This window comes from Erinaceus europaeus, chromosome 3 (assembly GCF_950295315.1).
Source record: "Erinaceus europaeus chromosome 3, mEriEur2.1, whole genome shotgun sequence".
In the NCBI taxonomy this organism is placed as follows: Eukaryota; Metazoa; Chordata; class Mammalia; order Eulipotyphla; family Erinaceidae; genus Erinaceus; species Erinaceus europaeus.
This window is the reverse complement of record NC_080164.1, coordinates 18,134,561-18,156,368: the sequence shown is the minus strand read 5'-3', so window position 1 is coordinate 18,156,368 and position 21,808 is coordinate 18,134,561. Positions and strand designations below refer to the sequence as shown.

Below are 21,808 nucleotides of genomic sequence, written 5' to 3'. Positions count from 1 at the left end.
TGTTCAAGATTAGTAATACTTGACATTATTTTGTGTTGAAACTTTGTTAATGTTAGTGATGTTTTTATTCCATTTATTAAAATATAAAGAAAGCAAACTCTGCAAATATTAAGTGTTATTAAATATCATTTCAGGGAGTATAGATCGACCTGTCAATGCCCACATCCAGTGGAGAAGAAATTACAAAAGCCAAACCTTCCACCTTCTGCACCCCATAAAGATCTTTGGTTTCATACTCCCAGAGGGATAAAGAATAGGAAAGCTTCCATAGGAGGGGATGGGATGTGGAACTCCAGTGGTAGGAACTGTTTAGAAATGTACCCCTTATCCCACAATCTTGTCAATCATTACAAGTCACTAAAAAGAACATCTATGTACATATATATTATTTTTAAATATATATTTATATATGTATATATAATTTCTTTTTTTTTTCAAATATTCTCCACATAGCACAACCACACAGTACCAGATTCATTCGGTAAATTCATTTCAAAACTGCCATCAGATCAACTATCACACTTAATTTTTACTGATTTACCAGAGCACTGCTAAACTCTGGTGGTGCATGGGATTGAACCTGAGACCTTTAGTACCTTGGACACAAACCTACTTTCGCACTTAAACACTCAACTAAACATTCAGGGATTTGGGAGTACGAAAAGGGGAGTCTTCAGAAAAGAAGTAACATGATTTTATGTTGATGAGCCCAACTGTATTCTCAAAATGTTGGTAACAGGAGTAAGAAGATGCATTTGGTACCTCACATAAGCATGTTCCCAATCATCTACCTACCAGGTACCTGTCACATCCTCAATATCCCTGAAAAGAATGTTTGTGGCAAGCTAAAGAAGAAAGACTTATTTCTCTCCCATCAGCTCAGGTTGCTGAACATTCTGGTTCATAGGTTTGGTTTTTAATGACAACCTTACTAACGAAGTTCACATACCATAATCTTTTACCCTTGTAAAGACAGAAGTCTGCCATATTTTAGGATATTTACAGGTCTGTAGATATAGAATATTTTCATCAAATCAAAGAGACCCCTTATCCACGATTTAGTTAAATTGAAATAACAGGCTTTTTAAAAACATCCTATTGTCTCAGTAAAATTTCTAACTAACTTGGTCTTCTTTATCTTGCTACTACAGAAAATACTCTGCATCCATGTCTTTGTCTTGGTTAAAAAACAAGCAAACAAACAAACAAACAAAAACAGCAAGACTTGTAGAATGTAAAAGGCAAAGTAGAATAAAAAGAAAAAATGAAAAGTGTGGCTTGGGAGGTGGTATAGTGGGTAGAGTGCAGAATTCTGTAAGCATGACATCCTGAATTTGATCCCTGGTGCCACATATGCCAGAGCAATGATCTGGTATGTGTTTTCTCTCTCTCTCTCTCTTCCTTCCCCTTCTATCCTTCTCCCTCTCTTTCCCTCATTAGTAAGAGGGTCAAGACTGAGATATTTCTAGAAGAAAGTGTTCAGAGATTATGACACTGTGTTAAAAGGACACAAAAGTCAACTTCACAGAACTCTCAAAGGCAAAGCTAGAACCACTGAGTAACAAAATTAATGAGAATAGTATTTGAATTTTAACAGAAAGTAAAATACTTAAACTCATACTGACATAAATAAATAACTGAATAAATAAGCCATCAGGGAAGAAATCAAATAAGTGTAGGACAAACAAGGGAAATAGAAAGTCACTCAAACACCAGAGTAGTTGCAGGCAAATACATCAATAGATGCTGAAATTAGTGGATAAAAGTATGGTGAGAAAAACCATCTCAAATCTTGGAGTATCAGTCCAGAAGTATTACTTTTCTATAGTTTTTGTCATACTTTTTTGCAATTACAAAATTAAAATCAGCTACCTTTACAGGAGAAACCTAGTAGACACAATCTTAACCAGATGGCCAAAGTGCCATTTGTTCCAGAGCAGGTGCTCCCTGATCTGATGCACCGGGAACAGTCCAGCTTCACTCCTGTAGTATCATGGAGAACGAATGTGCTTCTCGCTCTAATGTGAAAGCTAAACCACTACACCAAAGCAATACTGAGGGACATTTTACAAAATAAGTGATTAGGGCTATATGGCTACATTCTAAAGTGTCAGAATTATGAAAGACAAAGAAAGATGGAAACTATTACAAGTTGGGAAGGATGAGGTCCTGACAACTAAATTCAATTTGTATTCTGGAATAAATCCTGGATAAATAAATAAATGACATTAGTGGGAAATAGAGTAAAATTCAAATAAGACACATAGAACAGCACTGTACCAACTAATTTTCTTTTCTTTCTTTCTTTCTTTCTTTCTTTCTTTCTTTCTTTCCTTTACCAAAGCACTGCTCACCTCTGGTTTATGATGGAGTAGGGAATTGAACCAGGGCCTTTGAAGCCTCAGGCAAGAAAGTCTCTTTGCATAACCATTATGTTATCTACCCCACCCAGAATTTAAATTTTCTATAGTATTCTTTTCTGTAAATCTACATTTAGCACCAAATGTAAAGCTGGGTTTTTTTATGTCACATTTCTAGTCTGAGCTTTTACCATTTCAACCCCATTGTGGAAAATGAGTCATTTGGGCTACTGAGTATAATTTTCCTATTGAAGAGATAATCAATTGATGGCAGAGTCAGAATCTCAAAATCCACCTCTCATAGTGCATACTCAATAGCAGAAAGCATAACAAGAAGACAAATCTATGAATGAAAAGCACCTTTGCTAAAAGCAACAAGGCACACTGTTAAAGAACTGATATTCTGATCATAAAGCAGTGGTCCATCATGTTATTAAAACAACCTGAAACATAAAATGTCAAGGACAGGACAAAACCAACTGAATCAGTGTATGATAAGATTATGACTTGACAAATTTTTTGGTGTCTAATCTTTCTGAGCCTGGGCGAAATTTTTTCTTTTCTCTTTTTCTTCTTTTTTAAATTGCCACCAGGGTTATTGCTGGGGCTCTGTGCCTGCACAACAAATCCACTGCTCCTGGCAGCCATTTTTATTTCTTTTTCTATTTTTTTTTAACTTTTTTATTTGACAGGACAGAGAGAAAATGAAAGGAGGGATAGAGAAGGAAAGAGAAATGCTTGCAGCACTGCTTCATTGCTTATGAAGCTTCACCCCTGCAAGCGGGGACGAGTAGCTCAATCCTGGATCCTTGTGCATGATGCTGTGTACACTCAACTGCGTGTGGCACCACTCAGCAACCCCCCCCATATTTATTCCCTCCAGGATTATCTTTGGGGCTCAGTGCTAAGACTATGAAGCCTCTGCTCCCAGCTGCCATATTTTTCTCCTTTTTAAAATTTCTGTTTTGTTTTGATAGGACAAAAAGAAATTGAGAGAGATGGAGGCGTTAGAGAGGAGAGCGGAAGAAAGACACTTGCAGACCTGCTGCTCTACTCATAAGCTTCCCCACTGCACATAGGGACTGGGGACTCTAACCCAGGTTCTTGTGCATGGTAATGTGTGTGCCACAACTTGGCCCCCCAAAATATTTTGTACTAGTTAAAAGTTCAATCAGCGGGGGTCGGGCTGTAGCGCAGCGGATTAAGCGCACATGGCATGAAACTCGAGGACCAGTGTGAGGATCCGAGTTCAAGGCCCCGGCCCCACCTGCAAGGGAGTCACTACACAAGCAATGAAGCAGGTCTGCAGGTGTCTGTCTTTCTCTCCCCCTCTCTGTCTTCCCCTCCTCTCTCCATGTCTCTCTGTCGTATCTGGCAACAACAACATCAATAACAACAACAATAATAACCACAACAATGATAAAAACAGCAAGGGCAACCAAAAAGGAAAATAAATAAATAAAAAAAAATATTTTTAAAAAATTTTTTTCTTAAAGGTCGATCAGCTCTAGTAGGTTAGTTGAATTAGTTCTGGTACATACCCAGATTTCAAGTCAGTTATCCTCAAACAATTTGTAGCATCCAGTCCCACTTTTCCATTTCGAACCACACTGGATATGAATGGAGAAAGCATTGGAGAAATGCGATTCAAGGCCACTTCTGGGGACATTTTTAACTTAACTTTGCAAATCGTCACTGAAAACAGAAGGAAAGAATGGTGGTTAGGACATCCAAAAGAGCGAGATATAACAAGTTTCCTGAAAACTAGCACGGCGCACTTGTTTCTTACCTGAAGATCTCCTCTCTTGTATTCAGAGTCAGAAGAAACGGTCTCTCTGCTGCTCACTACTCAGGACATAGACTGAACCAGGCCTTTTCAGGGACAGAGACAATCCCCAAAGCTCAATGCCCCTCTTTCTAATGCTAGTTTCATTGTTTTTGTTTCTTTGGGATTTTTCTTTGTTGTTGTTTTGCCCGCAGGGTTATCACTGGGGCTCAGTGCTGCACTACGAGTCCACAGTTCCTGCTGGCCGTATTTTTCCATTTTATTGGATAGGATAGAGAGAAACTGAAAGGGGAGGGAAGGGGTAGGTAGATAGGGGAAGAGAAAGATAGACAACTGCAGGGCTGGGTGGTAGCGCAGCGGACTAAGTGCACATGACGCAAAGCACACAAACCAGTGTTAAGGAACTCAGTTCGAGTCCCCACCTGCAGGGGGGCACTTCACAGGTGGTGAAGCAGGTCTGCAGGTGTCTTTCTCTCCCCCTCTCTGTCTTCCCTTCCTCTCTCCCATTTCTCTCTGTCCTACCCAGCAACAACAACAGCAATAACAACAACAGCCAAAAACAACAAGGGCAATTAAGAGGAAAAAATAGCCTCCAGGAGCATTGGGTTTGTAGTGCAGGCGCAGAGCCTCAGCAATAACCCTGGAGACTAAAAAAAAAAAAAAAAAAGATAAGACACCTGCAGATCTGCTTCACCACTTGTGAAGCGACCCCCCTACAGGTAGGGGGGCCGGGGGCTTGAACCCAGATCCTTGCTTGGGTCCTTGCACTTTGTACTATGTGCGCTTAACCTGGTGTGCTGGTTTCTACACTGCCACACCAGTTTAGTCTGACCCTTTAGAACTAACTTCTGCTGCCCAGGATTTAAGAAATCTTCACTGAAAAAAAATTTCCACCTAAACATACAAAACAACCACATCTTTATCTTGATCTCCTTGTATTCAACAAAAGAGCTAGGCACACACTAAACACATTTAACATTTTTAATAAATGCATGAATAAAGAGACAGAAACTACAGAACTATTTAGCTGCAGAGAAACAATACTATGTCCTCATCAATTCTGGTAGCAGCTAGTTTATCTGAGGAACATATGTAGCAAAAACCTACTTAACAGTTCAATCATGAAAACATACCTATCCAGCAACTCAAACCAACATGGATTTAATTTTTTTTTTTTTTTACTTTGAGACACTGAAGTTCATACACTTGAAAATAAAAAGTAAAACCAATAAATCATACCTAAATTACTTGAAAACCCATGGGACTGGGGCGTATGTGAATTCCTCTTAATTGATTTCTAAATGAAAGCCTTTACTTTCAAAGGTGAATAAGTCAATTCAAACAATCATTTTCCCCCTCAATCTGAAAGGATAATCCACATCAAAAGCAAATTAATTTCCCGCAAGTCACAATTACAAGTAAATGATGTTCTGACTCTAGTTTTTCACATATTCTGCCAAATGAGACTTGCAGGTCCCTACTAAAAGGAATGTTAAAAAAAAAAAGGTACCTGTTTTAATCATTTCATATAGTAATAAAGGACAAAAAGAAAAGAGACTGTATTGTGGTCCTTTATAATGATGGCATCCAGAAGCACTTTTGAGACAGTAAAAGCTTTCAGACTTAACATTTTAATACCCAAATCTGCCTTTCTGCAATTATAAAATAAGCTTTCCCTTCTAACCACTGAACGGATGAGCTCCCTCCAAGATGCCGAGGTCATCACAAAATATGGAGAAGCATGTAGAGCAATGTGTTATCAGTCATGAAGATCCTGTGCATTCTTATAACACTTAGTCACCTCTAGAGAGCTTTTCTCTACATTGCCGTGGTTGATCGTCACACATATAGCAGCAAGACAGGCGTTAGAGTCACATTTTATACAGAATATGAATAACTTTTTAGTTTGTGTTCAAATAGTATTCTAATCTTTATTATACAGAATATGAATAACTTTTTAGTTTGTGTTCAAATAGTATTCTTTATTATACAGAATATGAATAACTTTTTAGTTTGTGTTCAAATAGTATTCTAATCTTTATTATACAGAATATGAGTAACTTTTTAGTTTGCCTTTAAATAGTATTCTAATCTTTATTGTCAATTTGAATCCTATTTGATTCTACTCCGAAGTATTTCCATCACCATTTCTACCCACTGATTTCACCATTCTTGAAAGGATACTGATCCTGATAATATGCAAAACACAGAAATCAATAGTTATCTCAGAAACGAGCAAACAGATATCACCTACATTATGAAATTCTGTGCTTTTTCCCAATACCTACTATGATTGTGTTTCTTGTTTCTATCACCGGAAACAACCAATGCACTCCGAACATTCAGTGCCAGCCATGCACTGGTCTAGCCATCTCTAGCAGTAATGCCATTAAATTCCTTCCAATAACCCTGCTCTCTGTTGAAAAGCATTCTTGCTCTCACTGCACAGACAAGCAAAGTCACAAACTGAACAAGCAGAAGGGTCAGAATTCAAATCTTGGTCTCCTTCAAAGCACACAATACCCATCTTCCTCTCAAATACACACTGAAAACTTGAATCATCCAAGAGAAAAGTATCAGATTGAATGCATTTATTTAGAAGTATATGTCTGATAAAACCTGAACAGACCAGAAATCACGGATCTAAACCCAAGGATGCCTGAAAACTCAACTACATGAACGGTGACAACACTCGATTCCAACTCAGCAACTGTCATGACCTTAGGGTGACATCCACAGGGATGAGTTTCTTTGTTTCCAGAACAGCCATATTACTGTATTTTTTTTCCTAACAGTTCAAAATTTCACACAAGGTTAAAATGTTTCAATCCTGAGTTGTTGTGACTTCTCCAAGGGAGAGAAGAAAAGAAAGAGAGACAGAAGGGGTGTGTGGGGGAGGGACCTTCCAATATCAGAGATCATGGTGCAGCTAAAGGTGACAGTGCTGTGTGCAGTCTTTTTAAGAGTAGAGGACATGGAAGTGGGAGAAGGCCGCCCCCCACCCCAGCAGTGTCCCAGCACTAGAACAGCACCCAGACAGGGGTCAGCTCTCCCCACCGCTCTAGAAAACTAGGAGGTCCAGTGTGCATTTCCCGACTTCGCCACGATGGGGGGGGGGGGGAGGGGGTGTGCAGAGACACATGTTTCCAGAGCCCTGCGGTCCCCCTGCGCAGGCGGGTCACCTGAGGTGCTTTGCTGGGGGACCTGGGGCATCAGCACAAAGACGTCCGTGGTGGCGCCCAGCTCCCGGCAATTAAGGGGGAGATGACAAACACGGAAACACGTGGGCTGCTGACGTCACGGAACGGAAAGGGGTGGCGTCCTTCCGCGTCACGTCGATGTCATGCCGCGCACGAGGGACGAGGGATATGACGGGGACAGGGGAGAGAGCGGATTCTCCAGGGAGAGACGTTTAAATTAAAAGAAAAAAAAAAAAAAGAATTAGAACCAGGACGGCTATGCGGCTCAAACCCAAAGACCCCGCTCTGGGGACACTTGAAAGGGGACGATCTCCCATGTCGCTCATCGCAGGACCCCGTCGCCAAGCGGGCCGGAGGAAGGGGCCTGAGTGTATCCGGGGGCGGGGTGGCGGGCTGCGGTGGGTGTGGGGCAAGAGCCGCCTGAGGCGGGAAGCACCGAGCTCTGGGGACCGGTGATGGCGACGGGCCCTCACTGCGGGGAGAGCAGGCGAGCCCCCGGGCAGTCAGCCCTCGCTCATCGCGCCTCCTGGGGCCGCGGCATCCGACCTCCCCGCTCCAGCCCCGGTGCAGGTACCTGGAACTTAGTCCGACCGGCTACGGGCGACTACGTGAGGGGGGACAGGTGACCCGAGCGCGCCCCCGACCGACGCACCGACCTGCGCGCGCACCGCGGGCTGGATGCGTGCGCGCCCCCGCGACGTCCCGCCGCGCCACGCCCACCGGCGGCAGTGGACCCGGGCTACGTGCGCGCTCCCGCCCAACCCGAGCAGGGCGTCCCCGAGGGGCCTGCTTGCGCGGGTCCCCTGGCTCCGCGGCGGGTCCGCAGCTACTGGCCTCGCCAGAAAGCCGTCGCGTCCTGGGGAGGACTGGGGACCCGCAGTGGGCGGTGCTGCTTCGGCCACTCGGGTGGGCGGCCTGGCGTTACGGGGCGTGGGAGCGACGTCTCTGGCGACGGGGACGGGCAAAGGGCGAAGGTCAAAGGTCAGCCGCCGGGTCGGACCCAGTTTCTGCGGGGCCATGGCGGCGTCCGGGGAGCCCTGCAGGCCGGGGCGGGGAGAGGCGGCGGCCGTGGTGGTGGTGGGCTCCTGCATGACCGACCTGGTGAGGTTAGTGGGGCCGGAGGGAGGAGGGCGGCGCCCGGTCCAGGCCTGAGCTGTCGGTGACGCGGGGAGGTGGCACAGGCCGCCCTAACCCTGCGCCTGTTGTGTGTGTTGACTGGACGCGGGTTCACGACGCCATGAAGCTTTGAGCACAGGTCACACCTGCACCTAGTGGACACGACCCAGCACCAAAGTCCCATCGCCGTGAAGCCGAAACAGCCGTCCACCCGCACCCCATGTCCCATCTCCCGCACTTCCCATAACGAGTCTGGTCATTATTAGTATTCATGCAAGTTTTGTCTTAGTTATTTATATTCTGCATAGGAGTGAAGCCAACGCATGGTTACCTTTAGGTTCTTTATTTTAAATAGTCTCCAGTTTTATCTGTTTTGTGTAGAAAAACACGTAATTTTTTTTTCTCTATTTATTTATAGGATAGAAATAGCCAGGAACTGAGAGGGAAGGGAGAGAGACACCTGCAGCCCTACTTCACCGCTCACAAAGCTTTCCCCTTGCTGGTGGGGAGCAGGGACTTGAACCTGGGTCCTTGCGCACTGTAGCAAGTGTGCTCAACCAGGTGCGCCACCGCCCGGCCCCAACACCATATTTTTTGATGACTGAGCAGCAGTCCACCGGCTCGTCTCCCAGCCTGCTCCTGTTCTCTTGGCAGACGGCTGAGCCTCTGTTCCCCTGGGCCAGCAGAGCGACCACGACCGAGTCACTATCTCCTGAGAAGGTGCAGTCCTAAAGACTAAAAGACGAGTTTGTGAACTCGCACAAAATGAGCACAGCAGAGGTCAAAAATGCCATCAGTCACCTTTCTTCAAATTAATTGCTGGCACTGTTGGCAGTATTTCCTGTTTGCTGTTCATTTTCGGTGCAATAGTAACCCTAGGCTCACCTTATTATGGCAGCCTTGTGGCTGATCCGCAGCACCAAACAAAGGTGACACAATCTGAAGTGACAGCAGTTAAGTTATGTCAGTGAGATATGAAAGATTCTTACAGTTTATCATCTTTATTTTACGTGTAATGAAAATAACTCATCTGGGGCGGGGGAGATAGCATAGTGGTTATGCAAAGGACTTTCATGCCTGAGGCTACTAGGTCCAAGTTCAATCCCCTGCATTAGCATAAACCAGAGCTGAGCAGTGCTCTGGTTTAAAAAAAAAAAAAAAGAGACACTTTTCTGGTTATGAAAGTATGTTAATTATAAGAAAATCAGATTTTTTTTTAAAGACCCTTCAAATTGGTTTGACTATTTTAGCCACTAGCTTTTCAGATAGAATGCTATTTTATACAAAATAAATAAATGGACGTACTGCAGTAAGATGTTGTCTGTCCATTCTTCAGTCTTGCTGTTCCAAAGGGTAGCAGAAAACCTTGACAATCAAAATAAATCGCCAAGTCTCTGCACCAGAACACCAGTATTTCTAGGTTGGCTCTATCATGGGTGGAACTGGAGGGAATCATGTTAAGTGAAATAAGCCAGGAAAAGCATGACTACTCTACTTAGAAGTATTACTTAAACGGCACAAGAGATAAGACAGGATGGAACTTACTGGGGCCTGTTGCTACAGGCTCACTGACTGGGGGTGTGGTGGGGATCTGAGAGATCTTCACTGGGGACCTGGTATCCAGTTGAGGAAGATGATGGTTTGGTGGAGGGTGAGGTGCTGACACTATCTTAAGAGAAAGAGGAACTGTACCCTGAGAGAATCCTGTACATCAACATTTCCTCGACAAAATAATACTTGAAAAAAAGAAGAAGAAGATAGTTCCAGAGCATTGGCATGACCGAACTGATCTTGCATTACTTAAAATGTTTACCGTCTAGGGGGCTGGGCAGTGGTGCGCCTGGTTGAAGACACTGGTTGTGATGCACCAGTACCCAGGTTTAAGTGTCCAGTTCCCACCTGCAAGGGCGATGCTTCACTACCTGTGAAGCAGTGCTGCACCTCTCAACTTGTCTCTGTCCTATCCAGTAAATAAACAGGTAATGTTTACAATCTGAAATCAAATTTCCAAACCAAGATGAGAAAAATGAGAGGGGGCTGGGTGGTAGCACACCAGATTAAGCGCACATAATACAAATTGCAAGCGCTCACGTAAGGATCCCAGTTCAAGTGCCCAGCTCCCCATCTGCAGCGAGGGTCGCCTCACACAGTGAAGCAGGTCTGCAGGTGTCTGTCTTTCACTCCCTCTCTCTGTCTTCCCCTCGTCTCTCTATTTCTCTCTGTACTGTCCAACAACAGCAGCAGTAACAACAAGGGCTGCAAAATGGGGGAAATGGCCTCCAGGAGCAGTGGATTCGTAGTGCAGTGCGGCACCTGGCCCCAGTGATAAACCTGGAGGCAAAAAAGAAAGAAAGGTGAGGAGATTGCTAAGGGCAGGCATAGTGGTTGCCAGAAAGCTGCACATGAGTAGGAGATGACCAAGAGTATATGATAGAACGCAGCACAAGAATTTTAAATGTCAGTGGCCCTATTTTTCCACAAATACCTTTTCAGATACAGTGCCAACATAGACTCAAACTTCCACCAGCAACAGAACATTACGTTCTTTCTAGCAATGGAATTTTGATGAAGAGGCCTGCATATCCTTTTCTAAAGCAAGTGTCAGCAACCCTTTCTTTAAAGGACCAGAGAGTAACTATTTTAGGCTTTGCAGTCTGCATATGGTCTAGATCAGTACTCTTATAAAAATAAATAAAAAATAAAACCTTTCAAAATGAAATATATATATATATATACACACACACATACATTTAGTTCTCAACCCTTAAAAAACAGCCTGCAAGCCATAGTTTGCTGACTGATCTCTACAGCTTCCCGACTTTACAGCCCACTAGAGTAACTGACATTATTGGTGATGACTCTAAGAAAAGGTAACATGCACTTATTAAGTTTTATATAAAACTAGGGCAGAGCTTTCATTCTAGAAATAATTCCATCAAAAATATTTAAAGTTGAGTCACATAAAGGAATAAACCTTAGGTGAACCTTGATACATCTGAAATAATTCTTTAGAAAATCCACCTGGCTAAATTTCACCAGACTTCTATAGGTGAAGGCGCAGTGGAGTGAGAAAGCTGAACAGCTTAGGGGGCCAAGGAAATAGGTCTGTCAGCACTCAAGCTTAACCTGGCACCACATGGAGTACAAAAGGCAGCACCACAGGAGCTCCATGAATGTTGAAGTGGTGCTGTGCAGTATCTGCTGTCTCCTGTCCTGTCTCCTTGATGCCCTGATGCTACATTACAATGTATGAAAAAAGAAAAGAAAGATAACTGAACAGTTGTATTTATTAGTGGTTTAATATTGATTTACAAAATTATGAAGTAACGGGTGTAATTCCACACCTTTCCCACCTCCAGAGTTCTGTGTCCCCGTTCCCTCTACTAGGAACTGCAGTAGTTTTCCCAAGGTCGCAGCTAAGCGACGATTATTATTTCTGTAGCTATACTTATATACATTTGCCCGTTTTTCTCTGTGGTCCTGTCTTCTCCTTTCTAAGTCATACCTATTACTACTTCCAAATATCCTTCCTTTTTTTTTCCTCCTCTCTCTTGGTCCTGATGGAATTGGAGTTCAGAGCCCTCTGGTCATCTTCCCCTAATATTTCCATCTCTCCACACCCCCAAGTATAGACCAAAAAATTTTATGGGGTGCAGAATTGCTTCTGAAACTGATTCTCTGCTGGACATGAATGTTGGCAGGTGGATCCATACCACCAGCCTCTGAACAGTTTTTTTTTTTTTTGGTTTTTTTCTAAGCATCCTACCTGAATAACAGTGTGAGGGTTAAAACTTAGAGATGTTTGTAAAAGTAAGCCAAAATGCTCTGTGAGGCTTGACCATCAGACATTATAGATTTTTGTAAGAGCCAGGCTGGGCAGAATACTTTCACACCTGAGAATCACAGATCCCAGGTTCAATCTCCAGCAGGACCATAAGCCAGAATTGAGCAGGTCTCGCATCAAGGAAGAGAGGGAGAGAGGTGGTGTGTGCTAGATGGCCGACCTGGTAGGCTGTACCCTGTACTATGCGTGGGGAGCCATGTTTGAACCCCTGGCCACCACGTAGAAGCACCATGCAACAAGGAAGTTTCACAAGTGGTGTAATAGTGCTGTACTGTCTCTATTTCTTTCCCTCTCTCTATCTCCCTCTCTCTCTTTCTCTCTCTCTCCTCTCTCTCCTCTCTCATCCTCTATCTAATAACAGAAAAGAGCCCCATTCAAGTGCTGGAGGCCAGGAAACAATTCTGGCACTTTCTATGGTGAATACTCTTGAAACCTTGGGGAAGAAAAAGAAAAGCTCAAGGCCCATGTTAGTATCTGGGGATTTCAAATCATATTTCAGATTTAAAGGAATTTAGAGAGCATCTTAACTCTTCACTGTATTTTTTATATGTATTTATTCATCTATTTTTAATTATGATAGAGACAAACAGAGGAGGAGGAGAAAGGAAGAAAGACACCTGCAACTGTTCCACTGCTCGTGAAATTTACCTCTGCAGGTGGAGACCAGGATCTTGCACCCAGGTCCTTGGTATTCTTCAGTTTATAGAGTAAACTGAGATCCAGAGAAGAAAGAAACTCATGGATTTGGAATAACCTTTCTAACTGTCACTTCTCCTTTCTTCATAAGGTAGTTCTCACTACTTACATGAGCCACTAGTAAAAAAAAAGTTATTCTCCTAGACATACTCTCCATTAATTTCTACAACTTTACTATTAATACCATCTTTTTCATGGTCTCTCATTTATTCTGGTTCAAAGATCTTTACAAAACATCTGAGTATTTAATTTTTTTTTTTTAAATATTTATTTTATTTATTCCCTTTTGTTGCCCTTGTTGTTTTATTGTTGTAGTTATTATTGTTGTTGTCGTTGTTGGATAGGACAGAGAGAAATGGAGAGAGAGAGGGAAGACAGAGAGGAGGAAAGAAAGATAGACACCTGCAGACCTGCTTCACCGCCTGTGAAGCGACTCCCCTGCAGGTGGGGAGCCGGGGTTCGAACCAGGATCCTTATGCCGGTCCTTGTGCTTTGCGCCACCTGCGCTTAACCCGCTGCGCTACAGCCCGACTCCCCTGAGTATTTAAATTTTAAATTAAGTTTCTATTTAAATTCCTGCACTACTGTGACAAATCACCACAAACTTAATGCCTTAAATAGCACAAGTACTTACAGTTCACAAGGTCAGAAGTTTCAAATCTGGGTGTCAGCAGGACTGCATTTCCTTCCAGGTATTCTATGGAAAGTGTGTGTGTGTGTGTGTGTGTGTGTGTGTGTGTGCGCGCGCGCGTGCGTGTGCGCGTGTGCGTTCATTCCAGCTTCCTGAGGTTGCTCACATACCTTGGCTGATGGCCCCTTCTTCCTTCAAAGTCAGCTATGATGTATCAAGCCTTACTCACACAGCATCACTATCACTATGATGCCTACTCTTCTAACTCCCTCCTCCACACTGTAAGAACTCTTCAGATTATATTAGACCCAAATGGATAATTCAGAATAGTCTCCATATTTTTAATCAAATGTTTGAATTTTCTGTTTGTTTTATGCCTCCAGGGTTATCTTTGGGGCTTAGTGCCAGCACCATGAATCCACTGCTCCTGGTAGACATTTTTTCCATTTTATTGGATAGGACACAGAGAAATTGAGAGAAAGGGGGAAGACAGAGAGGGTGAGAGAAAGATAGACACCTGCAGACCTGCTTTGCCACTTGTGAAGCGACTCACTCCCCTGCAAGTGGGGAGCCAGGGGCTCAAACTAGGATCCTTGCTGGTCCTTGTACTTTGTACTATGTGTGCTTAAACCGGTGTGCCACCACCCAGCCCCCATGTTTGATTTTTTTGTTTTTAAGATTTATTTATTGCAACTGCAGAGATGACTCAGTAGTGGAGGACTGGACTTGCATGCTTAGGGCCCAAGGTTAGAACCTGGCACCATATATGACAGGGTAATGCTCTAGTTCTTTCTCTCACTCTCTTATCTCTCTCAAATCTTTAAAAAAAATAAACTCCACTGGTCTCACTATTTTACAGTAGTATATATCCAACCTTAATTCCCTCTTGCCATATAATAGAACATATGTATAAATTCTAGGAACTAGGATGTAGACATTTGGGGGTGGGGGGAGGGGTTTGTAATCTGCTTTCCCAGTGACTAAGTTTAAAGGCAAAAAAGAAAAGAAGTCTTATAATATTTATAAGAGTTTGGAGTCTATTTGAAGCCTAGCAATCCATTCAGCACATTTGACAGATGCAATAACTAAGAGAGAGGCAGATAAATCACCCCAAGTCACACAGCCAGTTACTAGCACGAGTTTCCCAACTTTTCCATTCTCTCATTCTGCCTCTTACTCTGCCTTGGGTCTGTTAGACTTTTCATCCACAATTCATTTGAGAGCTGTGCATTCATTAAGTGTTTACTCTAAACTGATAAGGAAAAGCAGCTAAGGCTTTCTACTTTCCTGGTGTATAGATAGCATCTTCAATGCTGTACCTTATTTTTATTTATTTATTTTTTTTACTAGAGCACTACTCAGCTCTGGCTTATGGTGGTGCAGGGGATTGAACCTGGGACTTTGGAGCCTCAGACATGAGAATCTCTTTGCATAACCATTATGCTATCTACCCCTGCCCTCTGTACCTTATTTCTAAAGGCAACCAATGACCCTGGACAGCTATGCCTATGCCATAGACTCACATTAGAAACAAAACTACTTCAGTAACGAAACCCTTTTGGACAACAGCCAAGTCCAAGTGACTTCATATATTACATTACTGTGTGCCAGACACCACTGATTCAATCAATGGGCAGTTACTTTTTCATTTCTAATTTCGGTCTGCTAGGAATAGTATACTCTACATGCTAATCTTTTTTTTTTTTTTTGCCTCCAGGGTTATTGCTGGGCCTCACTGCCTGCACTATGAATCCACTGCTCCTGGAGGCCATTTTTTCCCTTTTGTTGCCCTTGTTTATCATTGTTGTTGTTATTCTTTTTTTTATTGCTGCCATGTTGTTGGATAGGACAGAGAAATGGAGAGAGGACAGAAAGACAGAGGGGGAGAGAAAGATAGACACCTGCGGACCTCTTTCACCGCTCCTGAAGCGACCCCCCTGCAGGTGGGGAGCTGGGGGCTTGAACCGGGATCCTTACCCTTGTCCTTGCGCTTCACACCTTGTGTACTTACCCGCTGCACTACTGCCTGGTGCCCCCTGCTAATAATTTTTCAAGTCATTAGCTCATCCCACATGCAAGCAGTTAACATCACTTAATACTTGGACTTGTCATTATTCTTTTCCTTAAAAAATAGATTTTGGGGAGTCAGGTGGTAGCACACTGGGTTAAGTGCACGTGGTGCAAAGCACAAGGACTGGCTTAAGGATCCTGGTTTGAGCCCCCTGCTTCCCACCTGCAGGGCAGTCGCTTCAGGAGTGGTGAAGCGGGTCTGCAGGTGTCTATCTTTCTCTCCCCCTCTGTCTTCCCCTCCTCTCTCCATTTCTCTCTGTCCTATCCAACAGCACAACAACAATAACTACAACAATAAAACAACACGGGCAACAAAAGAGAATAAATATTTAAAAAACAAGATTTTGTCTGATGATCATGAGAGAACAAGAACTAGAGCTTCACTGGCACATGTGATGACAAGGATCGAGTTCAGTCCCTCGTCAGTCCCTCATCCTTTTAAGTTCAGCACTAACCACTGCACTACCTCCTGACAGCTTCTCGTCATCTTGTTTGAGCACTCATCTCTTAAGTTCGTGTTTCAAAGGTACATCAAGTTTGTTCTTGTGGAACTTGAGATGTTGGTTTACATACCTTGATTAATCATGCATTCACAGATAACCACTGCTTCTCATGATGCATGCAGCTCATGTCATTTATCTAGCCAGTTCTAATTTCCTTCAAGTAACAGGCACTTTCCTGGGTGCAGACTACAGCAGGGAAAACCAGCCAAAGGTCCATGCTTCATGGAGCTTCCACTCCAGTAGAAGGTATGGGCAGTGCAGGAAGAAAAGGAGTGCAGAGTGTGCTAGATAAATGTTGAGGAGGGAAACAGGGCAGCCAGAAGTGGCGCCACGTATAAAGCATTGGACTCTCAAGCATGAAATCCCAAGTTTGATCCCCGGTATCTGGTGTGTCCCAGTGGTAGGTACTATGGTGTTCTCACTTTCCCTCATTACTTAAACATGGTAAGGAACTCAGAGTCTGTAAAGGGCTAGGGGTACTGATTCTAGGTCTTTTCTCATGTAGACCTTCCCTGAGAAAGTGACTTGAGTAAAGGCCTCAAGAAGGGAAGCACACAGACCAAACCTTTAGCCCTGGAAAGAAGATCTGTGGAGACACGGGGGTGGGAGCAGGCCTCCCATGGTCAGTGGACAAGCAGATAAATAAAAAATTAGGTGGGGGTGGGTGGGGTGGAAACAATAGATGCTTAAATGACTTCAGGCCATGCTCTGAAGGAGATGAAAGGCCATTGGAGGCTTGAGCAGAGGTGTGATTCAATCTGACATAACATTTGCCTGTAACCACTCTGGAAGCCACTGCAGGAAGGTTAGGGCAGACAGAAGGCAATCACAATAATGCAGGCAAGAAATGATGGTGGCTTGAAAACACTGCACGTGGGAGGAAGTGAAATCTCTTGTGGTTACACTTTGAAGGTCAAGATGAAATGATTTGCTATACAAATAAGTAGTGAGCTCGAGGTCAAGGCTTCCCCCAAGTCCTGAGACCCTGCCAGGGGTGAGCAGTAGAGGGGCAGGGCACGGAGACAGGGAGACAAGGGTGGGCAGAGCCAGCTGGGTAGGGACAGGACAGTGTGAAGTGGGGAGGACTTGCAGGGTTAGAGGTGCCTGTTGGACGTCCAGCTGCAGCAGTGGAGAAGACAGATCTGTGTGCTCAGAGTTCAGAGGGGAGGTCCAGCTGGAGATAGCAACGTGTGAGAGTCACCAGGGTGGAAATGGTGTTTAGAGCCAGGAGGCAGGATGAGATCACTAAGGAGCTGGGGGCTCTGGGGCACTCCGACATTAGGAGGATGCAATTTTTGCACAATTTATCTCCTGTCTCCCAGGCTCTGTCTTCTCCTAAAACTAGCTTTGAGACGAGTTTAATACAAACCTGTGTTTATATCTCCATGGTAATAGACTATGATGTCAACTGTCACCGTATGGTAGGCTTTTCCATGCTCCAATTAAAAGTGATGGCTGGAGAGATAAGGCTCATGTTCCACCAAGTGTCTAAATTTAATCCTTGGCAAGTCAGGAAAGGATTGCTTAATTCTCAAAAGATCTAGATCTTAATTGGGCAGTGGAATAAGTGAATTTGGAAGCTTGTCTATCCAGACTAGATGAAACATTGGACCTAAACTACTTTTTCAGAATTTCATACTGTAAAAGGAGGTTGCGTGTTTGACATGATAGGACCCTGCGACCTGCGTTCCTCCAGAAACATTCTGACTTTCATGTCTGAGAACGGAAAGCCACTTGGGCAGCCTGCGAGGTGGCTCAGCCAGTAAAGTTCAGGACTTGCTGTGTGAATCCCTAGCTCTAGCTGGTTCGTCCCCGGTTCCTCATAAGTCAGCACAGAGCATATAACCATGGGGTGGGGGCTAAAATAAATACATTTTTGAATTAACTATTTGCAGTCACATTTTTCAGGAAAACAAAAGACAAAAAGTTTTAGTGCAAAATTTATCCTGTTTTCCCAGTAATAGAGGGATATAACATCATCCACTATTTTCTCTGCTCCTTAAGTTGACCTTGAAAGTTAACATTAGTAATGGGTACAGTCACCAGCTAAATTTATATTTTGCTAATGTTTATATCAAGTGTTCACGAACATCAAATTATGGAGGGCAAACTTTCTCATTTTGCACCTGTTAAAGCAAACAGACATTAAAGAGTAAGTTGCACGCGACTCAGAAAGATTACCTGCAGCTGGCATCAAACAGTCCCTCTAACAACCTGTTCCTTTGCCGCTACTTTGTGTCCCAGTGTCAGAGTCCCCAGCGCTCTGTGCTGATGTTAGTGTGGGAGTTGGACAGAATAAGCAAGTGCTGTCAGAGACAGAGAGGAGGGAGTAGTATATCCTAGCCGCTGGGCAACAAACAAGAGTTCAGTCAGTTGTGACTTGGCAATCTGGGAGAAGCACTGGCTTTTCTTCAGGGATCGTAGACTGGATAGTGTTTCTCAAACAGAAAATGAGAATCATTTTAGAGGCTTACTTTATAATTAACAAATGCCATCAAACGTTCTCTTGCTCTGTGCATTATATTTTTTTCTTTCTTTTTTCCTTTTTGTATTTATTTATTTTGCCTCTAGGGTTATCACTGGGGCTTGGTGCTGGCTCTATGAATCCACTGTTTATGGTGGTCATTTTTTACTTTTTTTCCCTAAGACAGAGAGAACTTGAGAGGGATGGGGAGATAGAGTGAGAGAAAGACAGACACCAGCAGACCTGCTTCACCCCATGTGAAGTGTCCCAGCTACGGTGGGGAGTGGAGGGCTTAAACCTGGTTCCATGTGCGGGTCCTTGCATTTAGTACTCTGTGCGCTTGACCAGGTGCACCACCGCCCAGCCCCACATTATATTAATTTTCTTTTTTTTTTTTTTTTGCCTCCAGGATTATTGCTGGAGCTCAGTGCCTGCACTACAAATCCACTGCTCCTGGAGGCTATTTTTCCCATTTTGTTGCCCTTGTTGTATTTGTTGTAGTTGTTATTGTTGTCATAGCTATTGTTGTTGTTGGATAGGACAGAGAAATGGAGAGAGGAGGGGAAGACAGAGGGGAGAGAAAGACAGACACCTGCAGACCTGCTTCACCACCTGCGAAGCAACCTCCTACAGGTGGGGAGCCGGGATCCTTATGCTGGCCCTTGCACTTTGAGCCATGTGCACTTAGCCCGCTGTGCTACTGCCCGACTCCCTATATTAATTTTCATAGATGGGCCCTGGGAGCCAGGGGAGGGCTCAGAGTTTTCCCTCTTATTTGGGAAATCTTATTTGGGTTGATAAATGATTCTTTTTACCCACACGGATGTAAATAAAACTTTTGTTCATTAACTAGACTATTTTGCTTTCCAGCTAGGAACATTTGCTCAGGTCTGGTTCACAAACCGAAGAGGATTTTTCAATACTTATGTTTTCATTTTAAACTTTTTTTTATCTTCAAATGTATGAGGACTCTAACCAGTGACCTGAGAAAAGCATAGTCTCTTGGAAAGCATGACAGAATGTTCACTCAAACAAACTTACAGTATCCATTGTCCTTTTCAAGGTTATGACCCACAGAGTCAGAGTCAGAGTCAGTCTCTCTCTCCCTCTCTCTCTTCTCGACACCAGGGTTATCACTGAGGTTTGGTGCCCGCATGACAAATCCACTATTCCCAGCAGACTTTCTTGTTTTTTTTTTCTTTTTCTTATTTTGATAGGACAGAGAGAAATAGAGGGGGGAGGGAAGGAGAAAGAGAGACACCTGCAGCACTGCTTCACCACTCCTGAACTCCCTTGCAGGTGGAGATGGGGACTTGAACCCAGGTCCTTATACGTAGTAATGTGTGTGCTCAACTGGGTGTGCCACCACCTAGCCTCCAGATTAGATTTTTTTTTAATAATTTATTTCTTTATTGGGGAATTAATGTTTTACTTTCAACAGTAAATACAATAGTTTGTACATGCATAACATTCCCCAGATTCCCATTTAACAATACAACCCCCAATATATATATATTTTTTTAAGTGGCTTAGTTCTCTGGTGTCTCAGGCATCCAAGTCTGCTGCACAAACTACCTCGCTACTTCCCAGGCCCCTACAACCCTTCTTACGAACATATTATGAGGCTCAAATCTAATAGAATCAGGTTTTGACTGTTTACAGTGATGGGGATGTGAAAAAAGCAGGAGCATAAAAACCAAAAATAGTACCTCAATTAAATATTTTAATAATTGATTCCAGAATACATTAATTTTTTGCTGATTTATCCTTCTAATTATATTTTACTTCGGATAAAATTAATTCCATTTGTATTTCTTTACCCTACACCAGCAGATGGCAGGAAGAAGTAGCCTAGATAATTACAATGTGGTGACAGAAGTGATTTTGGAATTTAAATTTTTCTGTAATTAGTTGACAAAACAGAAAACAAAATATTGGTCTTGTAGTTATTTGTCACTATTCATACTTTGTCTTCCTCGGTGAATTAAAAGATTTTTCCCGGTGCTGGGTTGTAACACATTAGGCTAAGCACACATAGTGCAAAGCTCAAGGACTGACGCAAGGATCCCAGTTCGAGCCCCAGGCTCCCCACCTGCATGAGTTGGGGGGCGCTTCACAAGCAGTGAAGCGGATCTGCAGGTGTCTGTCTTTTTCTCCCCTTCTGTCTTCCCCTCCTCTCTCAGTTTCTTTCTGTCCTATCCAACAACAACAACAGCAATGGGGAAAAAAAAAAAAAAAGGCCTCCAGGAGCAGTGGGTTTGTAGTGCAGGCACAGAGCTCCAGCAATAATCCTGGAGGCAAAAAAAAAAAAAAATCCCCACAAACCCCAGCCACCTTGGTTTCCCCAAGCTCAACTTTTTAAAAGTATTTGTTTATTTATTGTTGGATAGAGACTAGGGGAAATTGAGAAGGGAGGGGAAGATAGAAAGGGAAGGAAATAGAGACCTGCAGCCCTGCTTCACCACTCCTGAAGCTTTCCTCCTCCAGGTGGGGACAAGAGACTTGGACCCAGGTCCTTGCACATTATAATGCGTGCACTTACCCAGGTGCACCACCACTTGGCCCCTTTCCCTAAGCTCTGAATTCGGTTTTCTTAATTGGCTGGCATTGCTGTGCTTTCCCGGAGTCCCTCCTCTCCATGTCACAGCTTTATTTTTTATTTACTTTTTCTTTGGGCGAACCCTCCTGACGCCCAATATGTGAAAAAGTATCATAATTTATTTCTACCCTATTTTCCATTTGTTGCTGGTGGGGAAGTAAGTGCGGTCTTAGTTTAATAAATATGATCCACAGGAAACATTTTTGAAGAACTGAGCTCCATTTAAAAGATGCTCACAGACGGGAGTCGGGCGGTAGCGCAGCGGGCTAAGCGCAGGTGGCGCAAAGCACAAGGACCGGCATAAGGATCCCGGTTTGAACCCCGGCTCCCTACCTGCAGGGGAGTCGCTTCACAGGCGGTGAAGCAGGTCTGCAGGTGTCTATCTTTCTCTCCTCCTTTCTGTCTTCCCCTCCCTCTCTCCATTTCTCTCTGTCCTATCCAACAACAACAACAATAATAACTACAACAATAAAACAACAAGGGCAACAATAGGGAAAAAATAAATAAAATAAATATAAAAAAAAAAAGTTAAAAAAAAA

The 21,808-nt window shown here is 43.4% G+C and overlaps 2 protein-coding genes across 18 annotated transcripts in view; one reads left to right on the top strand and one right to left on the bottom strand.

Annotated features, from left to right (window-relative positions):
* BABAM2 (BRISC and BRCA1 A complex member 2) overlaps positions 1–8,058 on the bottom strand; it is a 452,740-nt gene extending 444,682 nt beyond the window's left edge. For 9 of the 11 annotated variants that reach the window (XM_060186772.1, XM_060186776.1, XM_060186774.1 and 6 more), the window contains exons 1-2: positions 7,921–8,058; positions 3,902–4,055 (exon numbers count right to left, since the gene is read on the bottom strand). In XM_060186772.1, the coding sequence (XP_060042755.1) occupies positions 3,902–4,029 (128 nt within the window). In that variant the 5' untranslated portion in view covers positions 4,030–4,055; positions 7,921–8,058. The remainder of the gene's footprint in view (positions 1–3,901; positions 4,056–7,920) is intronic. The other 2 variants (XM_060186780.1, XM_060186782.1) reach the window with 1 other exon arrangement.
* A 78-nt stretch (positions 8,059–8,136) lies between these two features.
* RBKS (ribokinase) overlaps positions 8,137–21,808 on the top strand; it is a 102,265-nt gene continuing 88,593 nt past the window's right edge. For 3 of the 7 annotated variants that reach the window (XM_060186788.1, XM_060186784.1, XM_060186783.1), the window contains exon 1: positions 8,268–8,452. In XM_060186788.1, the coding sequence (XP_060042771.1) occupies positions 8,364–8,452 (89 nt within the window). In that variant the 5' untranslated portion in view covers positions 8,268–8,363. The other 4 variants (XM_060186787.1, XM_060186786.1, XM_060186785.1 and 1 more) reach the window with 4 other exon arrangements.